Source organism: Cucurbita pepo, chromosome 4 (genome assembly GCF_057944985.1).
Source record: "Cucurbita pepo subsp. pepo isolate OVF chromosome 4, ASM5794498v1, whole genome shotgun sequence".
In the NCBI taxonomy this organism is placed as follows: Eukaryota; Viridiplantae; Streptophyta; class Magnoliopsida; order Cucurbitales; family Cucurbitaceae; genus Cucurbita; species Cucurbita pepo.
In genome coordinates this window covers 13,678,001-13,700,509 of record NC_141801.1, presented here as the reverse complement: position 1 = coordinate 13,700,509, position 22,509 = coordinate 13,678,001, and the positions used below count along the sequence as shown (strand labels likewise).

General features: G+C 37.1%; 3 protein-coding genes across 3 annotated transcripts in view; 1 reads left to right on the top strand and 2 right to left on the bottom strand.

Moving 5' to 3' along the window:
* Window positions 1–15,035, bottom strand: part of GSL8 (glucan synthase-like 8) — a 32,482-nt gene extending 17,447 nt beyond the window's left edge. Inside the window, exons 1-19 of the mRNA XM_087122961.1 lie at window positions 14,566–15,035; window positions 13,529–13,626; window positions 13,178–13,341; window positions 12,610–12,733; window positions 12,410–12,520; window positions 12,058–12,183; window positions 9,872–9,961; window positions 8,488–8,585; window positions 8,255–8,372; window positions 4,599–4,727; window positions 4,002–4,078; window positions 3,823–3,901; window positions 2,063–2,155; window positions 1,863–1,965; window positions 1,652–1,775; window positions 1,302–1,491; window positions 1,155–1,207; window positions 278–338; window positions 89–170 (exon numbers count right to left, since the gene is read on the bottom strand). Coding sequence (XP_086979087.1) covers window positions 89–170; window positions 278–338; window positions 1,155–1,207; window positions 1,302–1,491; window positions 1,652–1,775; window positions 1,863–1,965; window positions 2,063–2,155; window positions 3,823–3,901; window positions 4,002–4,078; window positions 4,599–4,727; window positions 8,255–8,372; window positions 8,488–8,585; window positions 9,872–9,961; window positions 12,058–12,183; window positions 12,410–12,520; window positions 12,610–12,733; window positions 13,178–13,341; window positions 13,529–13,626; window positions 14,566–14,773 — 2,128 coding nt within the window. The 5' untranslated portion in view covers window positions 14,774–15,035. The remainder of the gene's footprint in view (window positions 1–88; window positions 171–277; window positions 339–1,154; window positions 1,208–1,301; window positions 1,492–1,651; window positions 1,776–1,862; window positions 1,966–2,062; window positions 2,156–3,822; window positions 3,902–4,001; window positions 4,079–4,598; window positions 4,728–8,254; window positions 8,373–8,487; window positions 8,586–9,871; window positions 9,962–12,057; window positions 12,184–12,409; window positions 12,521–12,609; window positions 12,734–13,177; window positions 13,342–13,528; window positions 13,627–14,565) is intronic.
* A 695-nt stretch (window positions 15,036–15,730) lies between these two features.
* On the top strand, window positions 15,731–18,502 carry LOC111793852 (phosphopantothenoylcysteine decarboxylase HAL3). The gene is made up of 3 exons (XM_023675914.2): window positions 15,731–15,855; window positions 17,018–17,350; window positions 17,971–18,502. The coding sequence occupies exons 2-3, from the start codon at window positions 17,045–17,047 to the stop codon at window positions 18,268–18,270; spliced, it is 606 nt and encodes a 201-aa protein (XP_023531682.2). The 5' UTR covers window positions 15,731–15,855; window positions 17,018–17,044; the 3' UTR covers window positions 18,271–18,502.
* Window positions 18,503–19,291: 789 nt separating this feature from the next.
* AZG2 (Xanthine/uracil permease family protein) lies at window positions 19,292–21,194 on the bottom strand. The gene has a single exon (XM_023674088.2). It carries the CDS (start codon window positions 21,085–21,087, stop codon window positions 19,456–19,458), a length of 1,632 nt encoding a protein of 543 aa, XP_023529856.2. The 5' UTR covers window positions 21,088–21,194; the 3' UTR covers window positions 19,292–19,455.
* Between the last annotated feature and the right edge of the window lie 1,315 nt (window positions 21,195–22,509).

Below are 22,509 nucleotides of genomic sequence, written 5' to 3'. Positions count from 1 at the left end.
CCAGTTCCTATAAAGGATGCTCATCTTGGATTTTAATTCCCCACCCCCATTCCCTATGTCAAAAGGAAAATAGTATGGCTGAACTTACTCTTAGAAATGAAAGAATGCCACGAATATTCAAGAGATGGAAGGTTGACAATGACAGTGGTTGGTTGGACAAGTGGTTTAATCTGCAATAAAAACGTCAATGATGACAATCAACTAAATCATAGTCATCAAAATGGCAGACTATGACACATGAATCTGAAGAAAACTTAGTATCTTAAAGAACTATTACCTGAAGAAAGTAAGCAAAAACGAATTTACATATCAAGAGCACCAGCCAAAAGGCTACATATCTGCAGTAGAAAAGATCATAAGATGGCAATTATATAAAATCACGAGGGTCTTCCAAGGAAATAAAAGCTCCAATCCATTTCTAGTTCTAGCAAAAAAACCGAAAAGTATACGCTTCTTTTATATCCATTAACAAAAAGAAAATGTAATCGGTCGGCCACTCAACTGTTTATATGAAAAGGCTTCGTTGAAAGTTACAGGACTTATATTTCAAGTGAGACAAGAAAGAAACTTAAACATGACAAGTTGGGACCACGAATACTTACCAAATTTACTTGCTACGGAAACTACTTATAGTAAAACAGTTGAAATACTAGGAATATCCCAGACTATAACAAAAATTATTTTAGCTAAGCAAAATAAAATTGAAAAACCATACGCAGCAAAAAAGATAGAATGCACTAAATAAATTCCTCATAATATTCAAAATCCAAATCCAGTCCTATAAATGTCTCTTAATTCCTGCAAACTATCTGTGAGTCTGTGACTCCCAATAGATATCCCGATGCAAAAAAAAGATAGAAAAAAGTCCAATAAACAATACAAGATATATGTTATCCATAAAAAAAATAGATCAGTTTGCTCAATAAAATATCATATTGTCTTGAAACTTATCCGAGCTAACTAACTCATACCTTGAATGCAACCTAGTTTATCAAATGAGATCAAAGGTGAAAATTCAGAATGCACAGTGGGGGTAGAAAATGGGAAAATAAGTAGGGCCACATATTACTATCATAGCACAAAGGATGATTGAAGTTGCAATATTATCAAAAATTAAGAAAGTGAAAATCCCAGTTTCAGAGGCATTGTTATACCTGCAATAATCACTCAGTTTTTCATATAGACCGCGACCGACATAATAACGTTCCTGAGGTAGGTAAACAAAGAAATAACGAATATAATCTTTCAGAAATGGAGCAAAAAAAGTGAATTAAAAGTAATTTTGCTGCAAACACCCTTACCTGATAGATCCATTTGAAAAATTGAAAAAAAGACTGATCTGACATCTCAGATAGAGTATGGCATGCAGGTAACTTTAGCAGCATTGCAAACACAAGGCGTAAAGAAGCATAAACACCCAACACTATAATATATATCCGAAAATAGAATGAATTATCAGCGCTTCGAGTATTTCTTTCTTCAAGAACCTTCCTGCATCATTTTGGCACATTCATCAAAATCCCACTTGTGGGTTAATATTCAAATATAAATTTAAAGATTAAACACGTTACAATTTGTGCACATGTAAATACTTGATATTAGAATAATTGCCTCCAAGAAGAGGTTAAAAGGGATCGCCAAATATACTTACACATAAACATAGGTCACAAAAACAGAACTCAGTCCCCACCAGAAAAACCTAATAACAATCCTTGATATAGCCATCCCTCTTGCAGTGGTGTATGCCCCAAAAGTAAGCAACACATCTAAGCAACCTACGACAACAACAAACACAGTTAAAAAGGAAAAGTAAAATCCAAACAAGTGTAAGATTCTACCAGTTGAGAGTTTTTAATCCATACTCTCGATGAAGTTCATGATTGCAAATGTTGGCCCAATGCTAAGAATAGCTTTCAAAGTTTCCAAATTCAAACGCTCGTTATGGAATGCAAAAATTGTCAGAGCCTATCAATTAGTGTATAACAAGTCAGGAGACTCAAATTAGAAGGCTGCAGATAAAGCAAGCCACATAGAAGAGTAAGAATCAGAAGTGAGAAGCAACCTGGAATATAACTGCCAAAAAGATCCAGAGACGGTGGAAACTGCGGTATAGGTGAAAAAATGTGCGATGCTCAACAAAAGAAGTCTTGCCAGTCTGCATAATGTTCGAAAAATAAAGCCACCAACATAAAAGATTGTATCAATAAGGGTAATCCCACAAAAAAAGTGAAAATTGAAGAATATTAACCTGATTAAGAAAGAAACAGTCTCTTGCTATTTCATCAATGAAAAGTTTATCTCTTGTTCAAAAAAAAAAAAAAAAAAAAAAAAAAAAAAAAAAACTATCGCTACAATGAAACCCTATTAGAAGGTGAAATTTGAATTAGAAAATCCTATTGGAAATTGGTATTGGAATGAGAGATTCCTATTAGAAGTTGGAAGATGTTTGAATCCAATTCAAATTAGGTCTTCACAATCACTATAAATAGAAGCTTCTAGCAATAATGTTCTTCCTCCCAATAGATGATCAAGAGATATTTTTAGATTCCCTATTACGGTAAGTGATTCTCCTTCAGCTAAGTTAGAAAAATTGTATGATGTTTGATTGTATGTATAATTTGTATGTGATTGAATTGATATATGTTTTCATGTTGAATTGCATGTCAAAAATATCTGTGAGTGTCAATGATGTCTATCAATAGAACTTTCATTGATTAGTTCAAAAGTTAGTAAGATGGAGGTCGACTCCATCTTCAAGCAGCAGTATTAAACTTAGATAGTCTTCATTGCCATTATTTCTTCTTCTTCTTCTTCTTTCTTTTTTTTTTTTTTTTTTTTTTTCCTTTTTGAGGTCAAATTTGTAAAGAGTTCAAAGGTGAATGGAAATTAATTATGTTGCGAAGTGTTTTAGAACATGTTTGCTTTTATTTGGAGCAGGAGATATGGGTGTTGTTGAATTATTGTAAAGTCCTTCGTCATAGTTTGAAAGTTGGGATGTCCTATTTTGAGTTTTTTTGTAAGTTCAGTTGGCTGGTCTTTAGTTGAAATTGAAAGGGTTTCTGTTCAGTAGTTTTCTATTCCTTTTTAATTATTGATACACGTGTAATTTTTCAATGGACGTTGACTCATTACACAAATGCCGACAGTAAATCAAAACTTAACTATATATCATGAGCTCCTTCATTTTGGAGTATTTTTAACAAAGACGATGAATCCTTAAACTACACACCCTGAACCCAGCTATTTTAGGAATTAACCGAGCAAGTTGCAAAGAGAAAAGCAACTCTAGAAGATATGCAAGGAGCCACAAAAACATTGCTCAAATGACCAATGTCAACTTGGAGAATAATGCACAGCTAGGTAACAAAATATGCGGGTTGACAATTGGTGACAATCGCTATTCTACAATCAAGATGGCATGCTATCAATCCGATACAAATATCATAACCTTGGTAGAAAAGCCTAGAGGTGAACATTCAAATTCGAAAAAAAACTAACAGAAACCAATGAGACCAACATCAGTTGGTCGGTCTGAACCAACATGTTACTTGACCAGTGAGCTCAAAAAAGTGGCCATCTACTGACCAACTAGTAATTAACTAAGTAAGAAGTCGGTAAACTTAACAACCCAACAGACTAACTAAAACAAAATAACGAACTAATGTAACAAAACAGCAAACTTCAATTGAACATATTATCTTATATGCAGAATGAACACTATGTTCCAAGTCAGTTCCCTCAACTCGCTAATTCAAAGCATAAAAGCTTGGCCATGCAAGTTGCAGAATATCCGAAGAAGCTATAAAAATCAAACTTTCTAACCCGTTTTGAGCCTCTAGGCTTCCGTAAAAAACTTGATTCCTCCCTCATTGGCCAGCCCAATTCGAAGCAAGTAGGTGACCTACACAAGTATAACAATCATTAACAAGGATACTAATATACTATGAGTCTAGTTATCCGAAAAGAAGGCCATAAACTAAAGGAAGCTGTACAAAACCAACCAAAAGTATTCATTGAAATCATCATAGTTCCTCCATTCTGAATGTGCAGCTTTTCCATTTTTGTTTCTTTCAGTTTCCTGCATTTCAGGAAGATGGAAAATGAGCCTCATCGAAGATAAACTATTTAAAATACAAAAAACCTATTAACTACAGGATAGAACAAGTGGAATAATCAAGAGGCCAAAATAAACAATATACAAAATGCTTTAATAAATATAGACTCCTAATTATCTTCCAACACAACAGTTATGATTTACTTTTCACTCTTTGCTCCTAAGAAGACAGGTTTGGAGGAGCATGGTAGCAATCGATCAAAAATAGTACACTTTACATGATTAGAGTTAGGCTATTGATGTTCTGGCAACAACTTCATTTGAAAGAAAACTTCAGTAATTATATAACTATATCAACATACTTTATAGCAAAGAATATAAGTAAATTAAATAAAAAGATAAAATTCAGGACTAGTCCCCGACTTCAACTGCAAACAGTAAATATGTGCTCTAAAATCCTTTTTTATTAAGAAATTCTTTTTCTTACAAATGTTCCATTTCATATCTAAACATCGCAGCACTAGTGAAAGAATGACACACTTACAGCTACAAGTGTCTCGTATATAGGACAAATGATTCGTTGAAGGAAAGATACTGAACCATCTTCCAGCTTACAGTTATTAGAACGAACTGCTTCTCCATGATCAAGGTTAGCATCCAGTTCTTTTGCCATCTATAACCATATTTATCATGTGATTATTCATAAATAGAGATAAGGCAGCATGCAATTCATCTCACAAATAAGAATAAAAAAACGAGCTGTTAGCCAATGCGAATATGTAATTATATTATCTCCTTCATCAAGAGAAATCTGCCTCCATTCCACACATGAACCATAAAATAATATGATGCGCTCTCAAAAAGGCATTCATTCCTTTTATTTTTCTATAACAATAAACCAGACTTTCATTATAATATGAATAGAATTTCATCTCTTACTTTTGTTTTTTATGAGAAACATAGAGTAGAATATATATATATAGATGATATATATAGACATTGGTGTCCGAACACATAAAACCACAAGATACTAATATATTGCAATCTAAAAAAGAAACTACAATATAACAATAGCCTTTCAAGAGGGCTATCTCTCTTCCAAGCCCCACAAAGGACACTCTACTAAAATGATTCACATCTCCAAGGTTCGTAACACTCCTATTTATAGAAAAACACTCCCCAAACTGTTTACCACTATGCCCTTTATTGATATACCACTAATCCTCACATATCTCATACTAGTACTTTCACATTAGCCCGGCCTTTGAAGACACTTTGTCAGTGTGCTTTAGAAGATACAATCCCAAAAGGAAAAAAAAAAAAGAAGGTAAAAATCAAAATAATAATTTTTTTTAACAAAAACACAGTGGTCCTTCTGTCTGACGGCAGCAAAACCCAACTGGTTGGAACTTTGTAGGCCATGTGCGGTGGCAGACTTGGTGGATGTCAATAGAAGATAGCAGTGGTCCTTCTGTCTGACGGCAGCAAGCAGCAATAGTTCATGGTGATGGTCAGTGGTGGCAGGCAGCAACGGATGGTAGAGATGGCTGGTGGCGGTGGGCGGCAACAAGTGGTAACAATGGACGGCAACGTGAGTGTAGAGCATTGTGCAAGGGTGGCTACGGTTAGTTTCTTCACGTGAGTATACAGTACTCCCTTGTTGTGTCAGCTTTTGGGTTCATAACAAAAGACAACTCGACCCAAGTCCCACCTTGTAAAACCAACAGATTTCCTATCTTTGATAAAGAATGGGCCCCGTTCAAATAAAGCCCATTAAAAGGCAGCTTATTAAGCAACCAATGGTCTCGTCCCTTTCTAGAAAAATCTAATTTCAGGTGAATAGGGTAAGGGTTTATCAACCAAGAGACTTTTTGACTTTACTCTTTCCATCGTGCCTCACCAATTTGTTACCTGCCAGTGTACATCACTTGCATCAGCACCCTCCCCATAACTTCATCTCCGACCGCACATGCAATCATTGTTGAAAATGGCCTCCATCAACAATTTTTTCATGGTTTCCCCTATCTACTCCCTTCATCAACTCTGCATGACACTTGTGTTGGCACCTCTCCAAAATTTTCAACTCTAGCAACATTAGCCGGCATTTTTCCCCTTGAAATTTCAACTCTGTCACATCAAACATCATTCCAACCCACTTGTGCCCTTTCTTCGAATGCCAGCAAAATATAATTCGGCCTCACCTCAAACATTGCAGACGATCTTTCTCGATCACACTAGCTTCATCTTCCATCTTCAGCATTTTGTGACTCATCTTCCCGACATTCGTTGAAGAGATTGATAGAGATTTGTATTTCTTAGACCCACTCAAATTATATCTTTTGGTTCCTTCTCTATCTCTCTTGCACTACAATGATTCATCTTCATTGGCGACCATTTGCTCCCACGATTCTTCCTTCTTTCCCACCACCTTTTGTTTCTAAGAAGCGCTTGCATAATAGCGTAAGTTAATCGAACCTTGCCATTAGTGGTTTCAAAATCATCGTGGACATGGTTCTTTAGTTCTCTATTTCTGTAGTCATTCTATCAATGCTCTTGGTCATCCTCGGTAAAGCTTCTTTGGTTTCAACCATTTCCTTCTTTGCTCTCTTTATCCTCTCTTTGAGCCGTTTTTTTGCACCATTTTCCAAGATGAGCTTGTTCTAATACCAATTTGTTAGGTATCCAAATACATAAAACCACAAGATGGTAATATGTTGCAATATCAAAGAGAAACTACAACATAACAGTAGCCTTTGAGAAGGCCATCTCTCTCAACTACAATATAACAGCGCTTCAAGAGGAGGCTGTACACAGAATTTTCAAATCCTATACAGCTTCTCAAAATGCCCTTTTTGCTTAAGGAACCATGAAACTCAAATTCATCTCTTCAGCAATTGTATCTTCGCCCCATCCTTCTGGAATTTTTTCCAACAAGCTTTTGGGTGGCAAATTAACAGCCTGCTGACATTTTCTCACTCCTTCAACTCTGCAAAACTTCTTTTCTTTGATTTTTTTTTAACACCATTACTGCTAGGGTGGGACTTGGCCTCCGAACCATACGTGAGACAAGCTTCTGCCTCATACAGCTCGGGCCGAAGACCGGGGGAAGTTTAGGAGAGATGAGGAAACCCAGCAGATGTCAGTCGGGGACAAAGGCACAGATAGTGCTTCCATCCTATCTATTGAAAACAAGAGCATACAAGTAGCTAACAGGCCGGCATCGCACAGTCAGAAAGCATTCGTAAGAAAGCAATCAACTGGAGGCCAACTAGCAATACAAGAAAATGAGTTTGCTTATTGATCCAAGTAAGCATTAAAATCTTCAATCGACTAGAGGCCAACTAGCAATTCAAGATGATGAGTTTGCTTATTGATCCAAGTAAGCATTAAAAACTTCAATCGAATGGGATCTCATTCCCTTCCTATCCAAAAAAACTGGTTCTTCAAGGCAGGAAAGACTGAAAGAGGAGAGTAGTCTTACCGTTTCTCTTTATGCATTTTTTTGGAATCTTTGGCTAGAAAAGAATGCTCACATCTTCTCAGATAAGCAACAAAACATAGACACTTTTAATGAAAGGTCTGCTTCTTATCTTCAAGTCATCTTTCATCCAAGTTAAAAGAAATATATCAAATACCTTGTTCCACAAAGGAACTACAGAAGGACAACGCAAGACTATATTATCTACATTCTCTCCTTTCACGCCATAATAAGAACATTAGTGAATGCAAATATGTTCAAGGAAACCCTCCACTGCAGCAAATTATTCGTTGGTTGTAACCATCTATTGAGTAGAAACTTCCAAAAGAATAATTAGAAATTAAACATTAATTTATTTATTTATTTTGCTTCAAAAAAGGGTCCATTAAAAAGTTTTTAAGTACTTTCAACAGTGGATGTAAGGGAAGAAACAGAGTCCAGCATGAGTTTTTCCACTACGTTCATTTAACTAAAAAGAAAAAAGTTGAAGATAAGGAATCTCTCACCCTCCCTCCTCCAAGCAAGGTCACAAAGCTTCCTAATTAGTAGAACAAAACAGTAATAGTCACATAAATCCTTGGACTGCACTCCATCTAGAATCTAATTAGATGATGATGGTTCTAAATACTGAGGCTTGCATTCAGGTGAAATCACAAAAGTTAGAAATTAGTTATGTTTAATCCTAAGCCTGTTAATATAAGAAGAGGTATTTAAAAACTTACATGATGGAACAAATAGCAAATGCATTCAGGAAGGAAGCGGACATTTGCAGCTTCACCCCATATAAGCAAGTACAGTGAAACAAGGAAAAGCTTCCTGTCCCTATTAATCGCCTCAAAGCTGTTTGAATAGAACGACAATATAGAGAGACGACAATATAGAGATACTCAGTTGAAAAAAGCAAATGAAATGTCTTAAGAATAAAATATAAATAAAAAGGAGCAGCAGAAGTCACCTATTCCATGCAAGGCGAATACGCAAGTATTTACACCATCTGATGTAGTTATCAAGCACCTTCAAGAAAACCTCGTTGATTGCTTTCTCATCTATTTTCTGCAGAAGCTCGAAATAGTTCCGAATCAAATAGTTAATAATTATAGGCACATGAAGATTAATGTAACTAGTAGAAAGAAACAAGAGTAACCCCTCCACACCCCCCCCCCCCCCCCCAAAAAAAAAAAAAAAAAAAAACAAACAAACAAAAACAGAAAACAAAAAGATAAGGCCCCCCCTCATTCATCTTGCACGACTGCTTTGTGGCTCCTTCAGGTTTACACAAACACCTCTTCCATCATTCTCAACCTTTCAAATAGTTTGGTTCTCTTTTCAAACCTATCTTCCATCATTTTCAATCTTGACCTCTACCTCTCGATCAATCAACAGCTCCAACATGTATTCACTTCTCCACCCAAAGCTTAATCTATTCATCTTCCTCCATGGCGTGGAATATCTCAATCCATCATCATTGAAAGAAAATCTTCGTGTTCAGAGGAAGTTGATCTTGTATCACTGAATCCATTGAAGATAACGGTAGAACAGTCTATTTAAGATTTTAATATTCAGTGGATATTTTCAAATAAAACCAAATATAATGTTCTTCAGCTCCTTGGAATTTCCTTGCTCCAAGACCACATTTATTATGGGTCAACGTTGTCAAAGCTCTTCTCCCATAAATTTGTATGGAACGAAATCAAAGAATCTTTGAAAACAATCACTTTGAATTGATTGCTTCAAGTCTGCTGGGCTAAAGGCTTCTCTTTGGTATTCTCAAATCTTTTTCACCTATGTTGAAACTAATGAGTGTGCACGCCAAAGTCTTCTTGATCTCATTCGACCATCCAATAGGGAGGATACTAAGCAGTGGATTCTACACAGAGAAGGAATTTATGTGGTGAGCTCTTTAACCCCTGCCTTGAGTGTTCATGTAGACTTGGAATTCACTCAGACTCGATTATGATTATGGTTAAATGTTATGAAGGCATATGGCTTCCAGAGAAACCAGAGGGTTCCCAAAGAGAAACTGAATAGCCTCAGGGAGCTTTGGGATTCAATTCGACTCTTCACATTTATATAGTGTTCCCTTTGTAAGTCCATTTGCAACTATGATCTTGTTCATCTCTCGGCTAATTAAGAGTCCCATTGTTAATCCTTTTGGCATGCGGGGATATCTCATCTCCCCTTTTTGTATGATCTCTATTATTAGTATATTCGTTTGTCTCAGATAAAAAATACAGTCATAAAATAAACCATCATCAACCAACTTTTAGATAAAAAGTATTAGAAAGTTATGGATGAGGCAGAAATTTTGCTAGTAAAGTTAGATAATTGAAACTACTCACTGGATCACCATTATCAGGAATGCCAAGACGAGATTGAGCATTCGCTACCATGAGAACCACATGCTCTCGTTGATTCCGTACGTTGTCTCTCTGCAAATAAGCAATTAATAGTTAAAAAAACACTTGAACCAATAGCCTCAGCAAAAGTAGTGAAACAGATAGCATGGTCCCTGCTGGTCCTAACAACTCGTTTTTCTTTAATTAGAAGCAAGTCAGAATTTCGTTGAAAAGGGTGAAAACCGCAAACAGAAGGAATGAAGTCAGCAGAACGCCTTTCAACTTACAGAAAAAAGATCGAAGTTACAAAAGGATTACGTAAAAAACTTCAAGACGACTTTATTGATGTTCAGAGGATAGTTGATCCCAAAATCATTTGATTGGTTGCTGAGTGTTTATCGTAACTTCTCTTAATTTTGATGATTAGTCACATTAATATCTCTCAAAAAAAAAAAAAAAAAAAAAAAACAGAAAAAACGGGAGTTATTGTCTTTTTTTTCTTTCTTTCTTTTTCTTTTTTTTTTTTTTTTTATTTTTTATTTTTTGAGTTGTTTCGGCCTTCCTTGTCATTGTAATTTCTTTTTCTGATTTCATGAATGAAATATTATGTTTTCATCGTACAAAATTATATTTTAAAAAAAATTGAAGTTGAAATAAATAAATAAAATACATAGATGAAAATTAGGAAAAAATCAACTTTTAAGCCTAAATTTTTTTTTATTTATTAAAAAATCGAATTTTCATTGAGGAAAAAAAAAAAAAAAAAAAAAAAAAAAGAAGAAGACAAAGGCATACAAAAGGAGACCATCTAAAAGGTCCAATAAAGTAAAATAAGATTAGCCAATAATTAAAAAAGAAAAACCTTCCCACAGAGAAACATACAATCTAACAAGCAATCAAACATCACCCGCAATCTCTCAACTCCTCTAAAAAATTTATTGTTCCTCTCTCCCAAAATCCCCCCACGAGGAAGCGCACACCCCTACTTATCACAAAAAAAATTTCTATCTCACAAAAGAGAGGATGGAGAAGAAATTCTTCAATCGTCTTCTGCAGACCCTATGCCTAGCCAAGCCAAAACCAAACTCCTCAAAGAACTGGCTCCAAATTGCATAAGCTAAATCAACTTTCTTCAAGATCGTCTATTACCCTCCTTAATACTCTGTCCAAGCAGTTAACTCTTCCGTGGAGAACATACCAAACAAAAAGCTCAACCTTATTGGGAAGTTTCACCTTCCACAACAAGGCAAAAATAGAGTCACTCAAGGGTGAGGTATTAACCCGACAAAGAACAAAAGATTTAGATGAAAAGTCTTCAAGCGGGCTAAGACACCAAAACCGAACATCCCTTCTCCCCTAAGTACAACGAAACTCCGCCAAGAACAAAAGATGGTCAACAACATCCAATATTTTCCTATCAGACAAAGAACGGCAGGACCCCAATTGAGGAGAAGGTTGAGAGAACAACATCCATTGAATGATTCCTCGTCGAAGATAAATGAGACAATGCATAGTAGAGAAACCTACCTCATAAAGACTTATCTGCTTAGAAAAAGATGTCCCTCTTACTCCACATAACAACAGACAAACAAAGAAAAAAAAAGATACTCCTCAACGATGCATTTACAAGGACTTTTTAGAGTGTCTTTAACCCCACTCTAGGTCTTAGAAAAGTATCGACAATTTTTACATTTTGTTCAATCTTCGTAAAAATCACTCACTAATTTTAACAAAAAACGAAGGTAAAATTTTCAATACCCTCACTAATTTGAACGAAAATCCAAAACTAATACAAAATTAAGTTTGGTCAATATAAAATTTAATCATGGAACTTGATCTTTGTTGTCAAAGTGTTACAATTTCATGCCAAAAATATGTTTTATAATTCATATTAACATATGAGAATATTTTTTAAAACAATCCTTCAAGTAAAAGTATATAAAGGTAAAAATGGTAACATCCCTTAAGTTAACAGGCATTTATGCAAGAGACTGAAACTTAATTCCTCCACCGGTTTGATGGTGTAGTTAAAATACAATAAGTGTCGGAGAAATATATAGGGAAAGAAACTAAGTGATACAGAATTCAGATTATAGCACATTATAACAAATCGGGATTATAGTCAAAATATTCACACACACACACAAAAAAAAAAGAAAAAAAAAATCAAAGTAGATATATATTCAAACCTGGAATCCAAATATATATTCAAGAAGGTCAAACATATCTGCACTCCTTTGTCCAGATATCTGAAATTGTGAAGGCAGTGTAGGGAAATGCTCATTATATCTGATTGCGGATATTGTAGCCCTAACCTGCACAGATGCCCCAAAAAAGTATATTTAGCAAGCCACATACAACAAACATTAGTTTGTTTGTACCAAAAGTCCTTGGTTCTAGCATTACTCAAGGAGAATGAGATAAAAATAATTATTATGCTTCTCAGATATAAAAGATCAGCATAAGTTGAACAACCATAATCAGATAAAGGTGCCAAAATTAAGGAATGAGACACAGGTGAGACACCAAAGGTTCACCTACTTCTGGGAAAATTCCAATGGCATTGGTTATCGATTGGGCGTCCAAAGGGACAATATTGTAGGGTACGAATTCCCCTGATAATGTAGTATCGGAACTTCTAACTCTTCGTAGCTGAAAAATCATTAGAAAAAACTTATGGTTAAAACTTAGATATCAATCAAGAAATGATAAGGGCGAGAAGATGGGCTACAAATTACTACCTCCTCCATAATCAATCTTCCAACTCCTTGAGGATCAGCATCTCCCTTGAGGGCATCCATCACCTCAACTAAAGCCCGAAGGTTTGCCATTACTTTCTTTGCTTCAGAATATCTGAACTCCAACCTAAAGTCAAGGATATCAAAACTTCAATGAACTACTGCAAAAAGAGAAGTTAAACCTTAAAAAGTTTACCTTCTTCCATATGCCTAAGAGAAATGAAAACGTGAAACGCTTCCAACAAAAACGTGGAACTTTTAAAGATCCAAAAGTAGAGCCTCTAAACGAACTGGATCTTAGACACGATCTTTAAACCATAAATTAGGAAAAAAACTTGAAGACCATAGAAAGGAAATGTACGGATACGAGGTATATACCTATATTCTAGTACATACAATTTCATCACTAGTCTCCCTTATGTCAAATATTTAGTTCATGCAAATTGGACGAACATTTCACAGTGATAAGATGTCAAACCAGTCAAAGACAAGGAATGAAAAAATTTCACAAACAAGTAAATTTGACAGTAAACTCCCGCCATTAAATTTGAATTAAGGATAGGAGCAGTACTCTCCCAAGTTAGCACTGATTCCTCCAGACTCCCGCCATTTCTGTTCTTCTCTTTGTATATCATCTACTCTATGTCGTCTCTTATATAGCTTGTAGAACTCCCACAAATGTTCAATATCACGATGACGATTGATAGATGCCCCATCCTTCTTTACAAGTTTTTGCTGCAATAGATCTCATGTCACTAAAGCTTTCCTTGCCAATTTACACAGATGCAAAAATAGTAATAATAATAATAACAACAACAAATAGTCCTGAATACAAATGCCAATAACGTAACTATATTATGACATTTACATTATAATTCAGAGTGCTTATGCAAATTGACGCTAGAATCAGATGACATAATACCTTAATAACAGACATCAATCCAGTCTTGAACTGAAGAACACCTCTACCATCACTGTTGGGATCTAAGTTTTGTGCCATTCTGTATGCCTGCTCACACACTGAAATGGGAAATTTGCTTTAATTGGATGCACGTACCAAAAAAATTAATCCTATGATTTTGCCGGGAGATGAGCAAAAATAAATTTCAGATATATCATAAATTTTTTATGATATATCAAAAAATGGAAAGAAAATAAATAGTAGATATCATTCACCACAAGAAAACATTGGGAAAAAATGGCTATATAATTGCAAAAGTCCCATGGATCAAAAAAAATGCCACTACCTCATGGCTAGTTACATCGAAGTTACAAATTCTAAAGCTTTGTTTGATAACAATTTTGTTTATAGTTTTCTATTTTGAAATTTATGTTGATTTTCTCACCATTCCCTTGCTATAGTTTGCACTTTTCTTAAAGAAACATTTGAGTTCTTAGTCAAATTTCAACAACAAAACTACATTTTTTAGTGTGACTTGGATTTTAAAAACAGCAGATAACAACGGAGGAAGTAGTATTTATAAATCAGCTTATTTTTAAAAAACCAACTAGTTAAACAGGACCTAAATCTCCACATCATCACTCTTTCAGCGTCCGTTGCTACCAAAGACGTGACCAGAAAACCTTCAAATTATGACATTTTAATTCCTTTCTTCTTTTTATGAAATTATAAAATTAGTGTTATCTATGATACATAAATGATTTGGATGACCGTTTGAACAAACTGGGGACATAACATCCACAACCACACTCCCACTCCCACTCCCACCTACCCTGGCATCTACTAAAACACATGTGCCGTTCATATGTAAGTCTTTAAACCAGCTGATAGAGTCGATTTCCAAATTAAGAACACAATGAAAACAAATTTTCGACGCATGAAAAAAAAAAAATTGGAGATGGTGGTGAAATCTAACTTCCTAAGGTACCCAACTCAATGCCCATAATGGAGTTCGAAAAAAAAAAAACATAAGCGGGGAAGAGTGGTGAAAGACTTACAAATCCTGGCAACAGTGGAGTCCTCCGCTTGGATTTCATCGGCAGCCTGCAAAATGGCATCAATGTTGGTGGTTTTTCCAAGAGAAGGAGGTACAGCTCCAACAATCCCACTGGGAGTCCTCCCATGTCCTTGCCCTGCATTTCTGAGCTGTTCTCTCTTCAGAGTCGCACGCACTAGCCTCTCCCAATTGTCGTTAACTCTCGCCATGCCGCTCCGGCGCTAAATCAACGCCCGAGAGCCCCAACAAACGAATTCACCTCCAAAGTTACGGATCCAATCTTCCTAGCTCAAACCCAAAAATCGAAAGACGAAATTCCAAATTACAGACATTTAGCAAAACCTGTGTTAACTCACGAAGAAATCCAATAAAACGCAGAGCGGAGGCGGTAAAGGCAGAACAAAAGGAACGTTTTCGCGTTTGGTTGGCGCCTAGGGAAATGACCAATTCGCCCTTCTCAACCTAGGGTGGCCCCACTATCGATTTCGACGCTTTGAATCTGAATCCGCCGGTCGGGGATGGTAATCAACGGTTGTCATCCTCCGTTTCTAATTCTTACGCGCTCTTTGATTTTTCTTTTTGCCTTTTTCAATATCTTTCTTGACTTCGTACTTAAGCATTTTTGTGACTTTATGCGACCATGTGGCGCGTGTGTGGCGCGTTTTATTTTATTTTTTAATTTATTTAAGAAAATTTACTGTAATAACCATTTATAAATGGCAATGGAGTAATGGTTTAGAATTATATTAAAAATGCTGTTCATTTATTGTTATTAGCTGGAAGTCCACTTGAATAATTAAGCTCGTTAATCCAGTCATTAGTCACAAACAAATCCAAACTAAGTGTATTACTAAATAATATGTTGATATTCTTTTTAATTTCTTTTTTTGTTATTATTTTATTTGATAGTGATGTTTCTTAATTTAACCATTTATTTCTATTTTTAAATTCCAATTAATTGAAACAAAAATATATGCATTAATATAATTTTTGTTGGACTCGTTGGCCCATAATATAAAATTAGTTGGTCTAGAAGGCTTTTTTTTTTTTTTTTTTTTCCTTGAAGAATTGGGCTCGCTGGCCCATTTCACCGAACGGCGTCGTTTATGTCACACAATCGCCTCTATTTAAATTCACCATTTTCCCTCTTTATCCAACTTGATGCTCGAGTGATATTCAGTCTTCAAAATACAGCTTCTCTGATACTCTGAGGAAACAACACCTATCAGACTGCTAATTTTTTTTTGAGAGCTGCAGTCATCGGCCTCCCGAGGAATTAAACGCCCATCAGGTTCCTTCTTTCTCCCTACCTAGATTTAAACTTACGCATTTTCTCGAAATAATCTTAGATTTCTATAGAATTCAATGTCTAAGCGACGAGAATGAGATACATCCCAACAATCTCGGATTTCCGATCTTTTTTTGAGAATCGTCCTAGAACTTTGTTTGATGAAGGATATCGAAGTTTTAAAATATAACGGAATTTTGGTTTTTAAATTTGGGTACCATCTATGTGACTTTGCGAGGCCATTGAGCTGAATTCTGGCACTGAATCAAGTCATCGGTTTTTCTTAATGTTGTCTATTGGCTACTCTTAGATACTTGTTTTTTTCTCTCTAATAAATCTAGCGGTTCTTCGAGATCTGTACGAGCATCTCTAGTCAACGCTAAAGGTCATACTCACATAATGAAAAAAGTTGATTTCAAGGTTAAATGTATTGTTCATTGTTATTATTATATTGAGAAAATGCAGTTACTGGATTCTGAAATCTATTGTATTTGAACATTTCAATTAAATATTGTAAATTATTCAAGTGCTAACCATGTGATCACCAATTAAAAAAATCTATGTTATATTAGGTGTGACTGTTATTTTGAGAGAGCAGATCCGTGATTCCTAACATAGTATTAGAATCATGCCAATAGAATTCTCAAATGTCAAACAAAGTATTGTGAGTCTCGAAGGCATAGTAAAAAAGTGACTAAAATATCGAACAAAGGGTGTACTTTGTTCGAAGACTCCAAAAGAAAAAAAAAAGAAAAAGTCGAGCCTCGATTAAGGGGAGGCATACTTTGTTTGAGGGGAGGTGTTGGATGAAGGTCTCACATCGGCTAATTTAGGGAATGATCATGGATTTATAATCAAGCAATACTGTCTCCATTGGTACGAGGCCTTTTGAAAAAGCCCAAAACAAAACCATGAAAGCTTATGCTCAAGGTGACAATATCATACCATTATGGAAATTCGTGATTATGGAAATTCGTAATTCCTAATACTGACTTCTTCATCTATGGTACATACTTTATTCTAGTTGAGCTATGCCTAGTGTAGCTTCTCAATTACTGACATTGGATGGATGACATACTCTTGGGACTGTCTTAGACTCTTCAATTTTGTGCACATAGTTTTCAACAACAAAAGCCTTGTATATTTACAAATTGAATGCTTTTAGGAAGTTGTAGGTGCAGAGAGGTGGAGAATGCAAGTGAATAACACTGGAAAGAGACCGCACATTCTTCTTGCTGCTTGCGGAAGTGTTGGTGCAGTAAAGTTTAAAAGCCTATGCCACGGTTTTTCTGAATGGGCAGAAGTTCGAGCAGTTGCCACGAGGGCAGCATTCTTGTTTATTGACCCAGCATCCCTCCCAAAGAATGTCTATCTTTACGGCGATGAGGACGACTGGATCAATTGGGGCAGAATTGGTGACGATGTGCTTCACATTCAGCTTTGCAACTGGGCTGATATTATGGTTATTGCTCCACTCTCAGCAAACACACTCGGAAAGGTTAGATGATCATTTATATAATTCTTCCTTTTAGGCTCATACTTCAAATTACACATATAAATGAATCAACAACTAAACTAAACTTATGTAGTTAACAGGCAGGAAATCAGTGTCGTTTGATGCAATAAAATCTCTGTCAATCAGCCTGTTAGTTTTATGCAGTTTTTAATCAAGGGATGTTCTAAGTTATACATCTATGATCGCTCCTTTTTCTAGTCAATGTGGGACTTTAACTGTTACGACTAAAAGTAAAAATCTTAGCATCACTTCAAAGTATACCCACGATTGCTTTCTTTCATAATGAATGTGGGACTTTATGTCCTCTTTAGGCTTTTCTTCCTTACTTTGTGTCCTCTTTAGGCTTTTCTTCCTGACCTTCCTCTCGAGATTTTTAAAACGTGTTTGTTAGGGAGAGGTTTTCATACCCTAGAAATAATGTTTCGTTCTCCTCCCTAATTGATGTGAGATCTCACCGACTTCGTTTGCACTCATAATGGTAAAAATCTTGGCATGGGCAGTTGCCAAGCATTTGTGTTTCTTTCTGTTTGGTTATTAACATTCCCATGTGAATTCATATGGTGGTTTGGGAAATCTCTAACTCTTGTCTATTTTCTTGTTAGATTGCGGGAGGATTGTGTGACAATCTATTAACTTGCATTGTACGGGCATGGGACTACAGCAAGCCTTTCTTTGTTGCACCTGCCATGAGTGCTCTAATGTGGAACAACTCCTTCACGGAAAGGCATCTAGTGTCTGTTGATGACCTCGGAATTGCTCTCATACGACCAAAGTTGAGCAGTGGGGAACAGTGCAATTGTGCCATGGCTGAACCCAGCCTCATTTCCTCGACTGTCAGGCTATTCTTAGAGTCACGGCGCGAGCAAAAAGAAACAGCCACAGCAGTAACATGCATCGCGTAAAATCGTGAAGGGGGTCATTTTTCTTTTTTGCATTCAAATTAGAAGCTGCAATAAGAAAGCCCTTCGCATTCATCTGTGTGACTGTGACCCTGTGCTTATACTAAGATTGGATGGGGTATGCTGTAAATGTTATTTATATCTTCTCACTTGTAATCCTACTTGGCATCATTTTGTCCGGTGGATGTTTGGAACCACATATTTTATACCAATAAAGAGTACTGTTGTTAGTTAATTAATTAATTAATTAATTATATATATATATATATATGGTATTATTGATTGTATTTTTTTTTTCTTTTTTAGATTCTAGATAAAGCATTAACCCAAGGAAGAAAACTGTGAGATCTCACATCTGTGAGTAGAATAAGCATTCTTCATAAGGGTGTAGGAATCTCTTCCTAATATATGCGTTTTAAAAACCTCGAAGAAAAATTCGAAAGGAAAAGCCCAAAGAAGATACCGGACAATGGTACTAAGACCTGAGCTGTTACAAAAGGTGTAAGAGCTAGACATTGAATGATGTGTCAGCGAGAAGGTTGAGCGTTGAGCCTAGAAAGGGGTAGCTAGACATCGAATAATGTGTCAGCGCAGCGAGTAGGTTGAGCCTAGAAAGTGGTAGACACAAGCTAGAAAGGGGTAAACACAAGGTAGTGTGCCTAGAAAGGGGTAGACACAAAGTAGTGTGCCAGCTAGGAAGGGGTAGACGTAATGTGCCAGCTAGGAAGGGGTAGACACAAGGTAGTCTGCCAGCTAGGAAGGGGAGCTAGGAAGGGGTAGACACAAGGTAATGTGCCAGCTAGGAAGGGGTAGACACAAGGTAGTCTGCCAGCTAGGAAGGGGAGCTAGGAAGGGGTAGACACAAGGTAATGTGCCAGCTAGGAAGGGGTAGACACAAAGTAGTGTGCCAGCTAGGAAGGGGTAGACACAAGGTAGTGTACCAGCAAGGATGTTGGATCGAAGGAGATCCGAAGGAAGGGGGAAGGAAGGGGGTGGATTGATTCTTTCTAAAAATGGAAACAAATTTCAAAGAGGATAATAATTACATAAACAAAAGATCAGCACACAGCAAATGAAAATTAAGTGGTTGATCTATTACAATGGGAGGGCTTAGCATCCCTGCAATTAATGCCGCCGACACCTTCCATTGTCAGTAGATCAATCACATTCCTCCGTCCCTAAAGTAATCTAAACTACAGATACCAACTCTGCATTAGCCGCACTCGCCGATACCTGGTTCTGTTCTTTCGCCACAACCCTTTTCATCTTCCCCAACCACTTCATCACCCTCACAACCTGGTCGTATAAACTCAGAGCAACGTACAGCCCTATCCCTCCCACAATCCCGTTCGCTATCGAATACGTCAACGGCATCAGAATCATCGTTATGAAAGCCGGCGCCGATTCCTTCACATTTCCCCACTCGATCTCCTTCACCACCTTCATCATCATCACTCCCACCATCACCAGCGACGGCCCGATCGCCCACGGCGGCACACTCGATAACAACGGCGTAAAGAACAACGACATCATAAAACAGAAACTCACAACTACCGCCGTAAGCCCCGTCCGCCCTCCTTCTCTGATCCCCGCCGACGATTCCACGTACGTCGCGACGGGGGAAACTCCAAGCAGCGCTGCGACGACCGTGGAACCACCGTCGACGATGTACGCCATGTACTCGCCTTCAAAATTCCCCCGTTCGTTCACGAATCCGCCGATTTCGGCTAGGGTATAAAGCGTCCCCGTCGTCGCGAGCACATCGATGTAAAACAGCGTCGCTAGGGCTACCCAAACGGGGGTTCTGTTGAAGCCGTCGAAGCTAAGGACACCGGCTGTGGTTTGGATTTGGTGAAAGTCCACCACTTTTTTGAAGTAGTTGAATTTCTCGTCGCCGAGTGGGCTGTGAGGGAAGTACGTCACAGCCGTGCCTCTGAACCAAGATACCAACGTAACAAAAACGATGCCGTATATCATACTGCCCTTTAACTCTTTCATTAGACCGTAAGCCATGATTACAAACCCGATGGACCCCAGCCAAAACGTTGGGCTTTGCATTTTCCCTCCAATGCATTCTCCGGTTTCTGGATTTGTACGACTACAGGCCGTGAGTGTGACCAACGTGGCAGGGTCAGGCCCAACCAGGCCCAATCCTTGGTTGACTTGCAGGCCCACGAAGGCTATAAAAAGCCCAATCCCAGCAGCACAAGCGAACCGAACCGACTTGGGAATAAGTTTAGCGAGCTTTGAACGAAGCCCTAATGCAGAAACAGCAATAAACGCGCAACCCTCAACCAACAAAATGGCCAAGGCGGTTCGATATGGAATTGGGCCGGATCCATGAAAGCCCACTAAGTTATAGGCCAAATACGCATTTGGGCCCATACCAGGCGCGAGACCCAGAGGAAGGTTAGCAAGAACTCCCATAGCGAACGAACCAATCATGGCCGATAAAATAGTGCCGACCATGAGATCGCTTTTGGTTGTCGCAAGGCAATTTTGGTACCCGGGATTGGGCTTGAACATGCAGTCCGGCGCAGCGGTTCCGTTCACCGGCACCGAGCAGTCAGCCATTGAGCACGTGCCGCCGGAGTCAGCAAGAATATTGGCATTAACGGTGATGATATAAGCCATGGTAAGAAAAGTGGCTAAACCGGCTCGTAATTCCTTAGTAAAACAGCTATTTCGAGCTTCAAGCTTGAAATATTTCCCCACAAAGCTGCGTGCAATTGCCTCATTTAAAGCTCTCTCTATATTTCGCAACGGATTTCGAAATCCGCCGACGCCGGAGCTTCCACCGCGGTCTCCTCCGCCACCCATCTGAGTCTCCGTGTAGGGAAATGGTGGTTGGGTAGGTATGAGCGGGGAGATTTATATAGAAATCTGTAAAGATAAGAAGAAAAAGATACGTGGGTCAGGCGGGGATTAGGACGAGAATTTTAGAAAAAAAAAAAAAGAAGAATTTTTTGGAAATTGAAGGAGAAGTGTAATGATTATGATGACTACACGCTTTTGTTATGAGTTTTTTATTGTTGAAAAAATGGGTTTACACATTATATTAGTGGTGTTGTTAAGCTTCCACCATTGCCTTCATTCGTATATATAATTAATTATTTATTATTTTCATTAAACGTGGAAAATTTTCTAAATTTCTAAAGCCCAATTTGAAGTATTAAAAAAACAAAATATTGACAATTAAAAAATGGAGGGGATTGTTGTAAGATGAAGTCGAGTTGGTTGACCACGGGCAACAATGCGGCCAAAACGGATCATAGGAGCACACAATTATTGTTTATTATTTGGAATATACCGGATTTCGAAATCTTTTCCAAATATTTAAAATCATAATAATAATAGTAATTTACTGATTTAAATATACAAGGGCTAGGTAGGAGGAATCTATAAGGTTGGTGATGTAATTTAATTAAAAGTGTTACAGATGGAGTAAATGAAACTTTGACCCAGAACATAAATTAATATATATTTGGAATAAAGTTAACTCTCATTAAGTGATGGGATAAGTGCCACGTAGGCGACAGGCAGAAATGTCCGAGGCTAATTATTTTGCAACCACAAGGGTAAAATATAGGTTCCAAGAGATGGAATAAAAAAATATTAAATTTATTCCTTAAAAAGACGTGTCACCGCAAATGCACGCTCCATTAATCTAAACCATCTGCCGCCTACTCAATATGAAGCTTTAACACCACATTCATGTATATAGGGGGCTTTGTATTTTAAAAATAATTAAAAATTTCAAATTATTTAGTTTTTTTACCATTTAAACTCGTAGTAAACGCGAATGTGAGTGGGTTGGGTAAAAAACCAAAGTTGAAAACGGATGAAACCGTAGCCAATAAGACTTATCCAAATGGAGGAGGTGAGTAATTTACAGAAGTTGAGAAAAGTTTAGTTTTTTACAGCAAAAAAATTCACACGATCCCCCAGGAATATATGCCAAATCTGTGAATGTGTAATTAAGTAATACATGATAGGGTATTTTTTTGGGTCTTTTCACGTTTGTTCTTTTGATTCCATTCCAGTTCTCAGCTTTTTAGCCTGAAATTTAAGTACCTCAGTACATAACATACATAAAATGTCTCTTCTGGCACGCGTGACCGACTATACTGCAGTTTATATCCTTCCCAACTCACGTGCCTCAACTTTTTCCTTACATTTTATATTCCATTCTTGCTTATATATATATATATATATATATATATATATATATATATATGTATA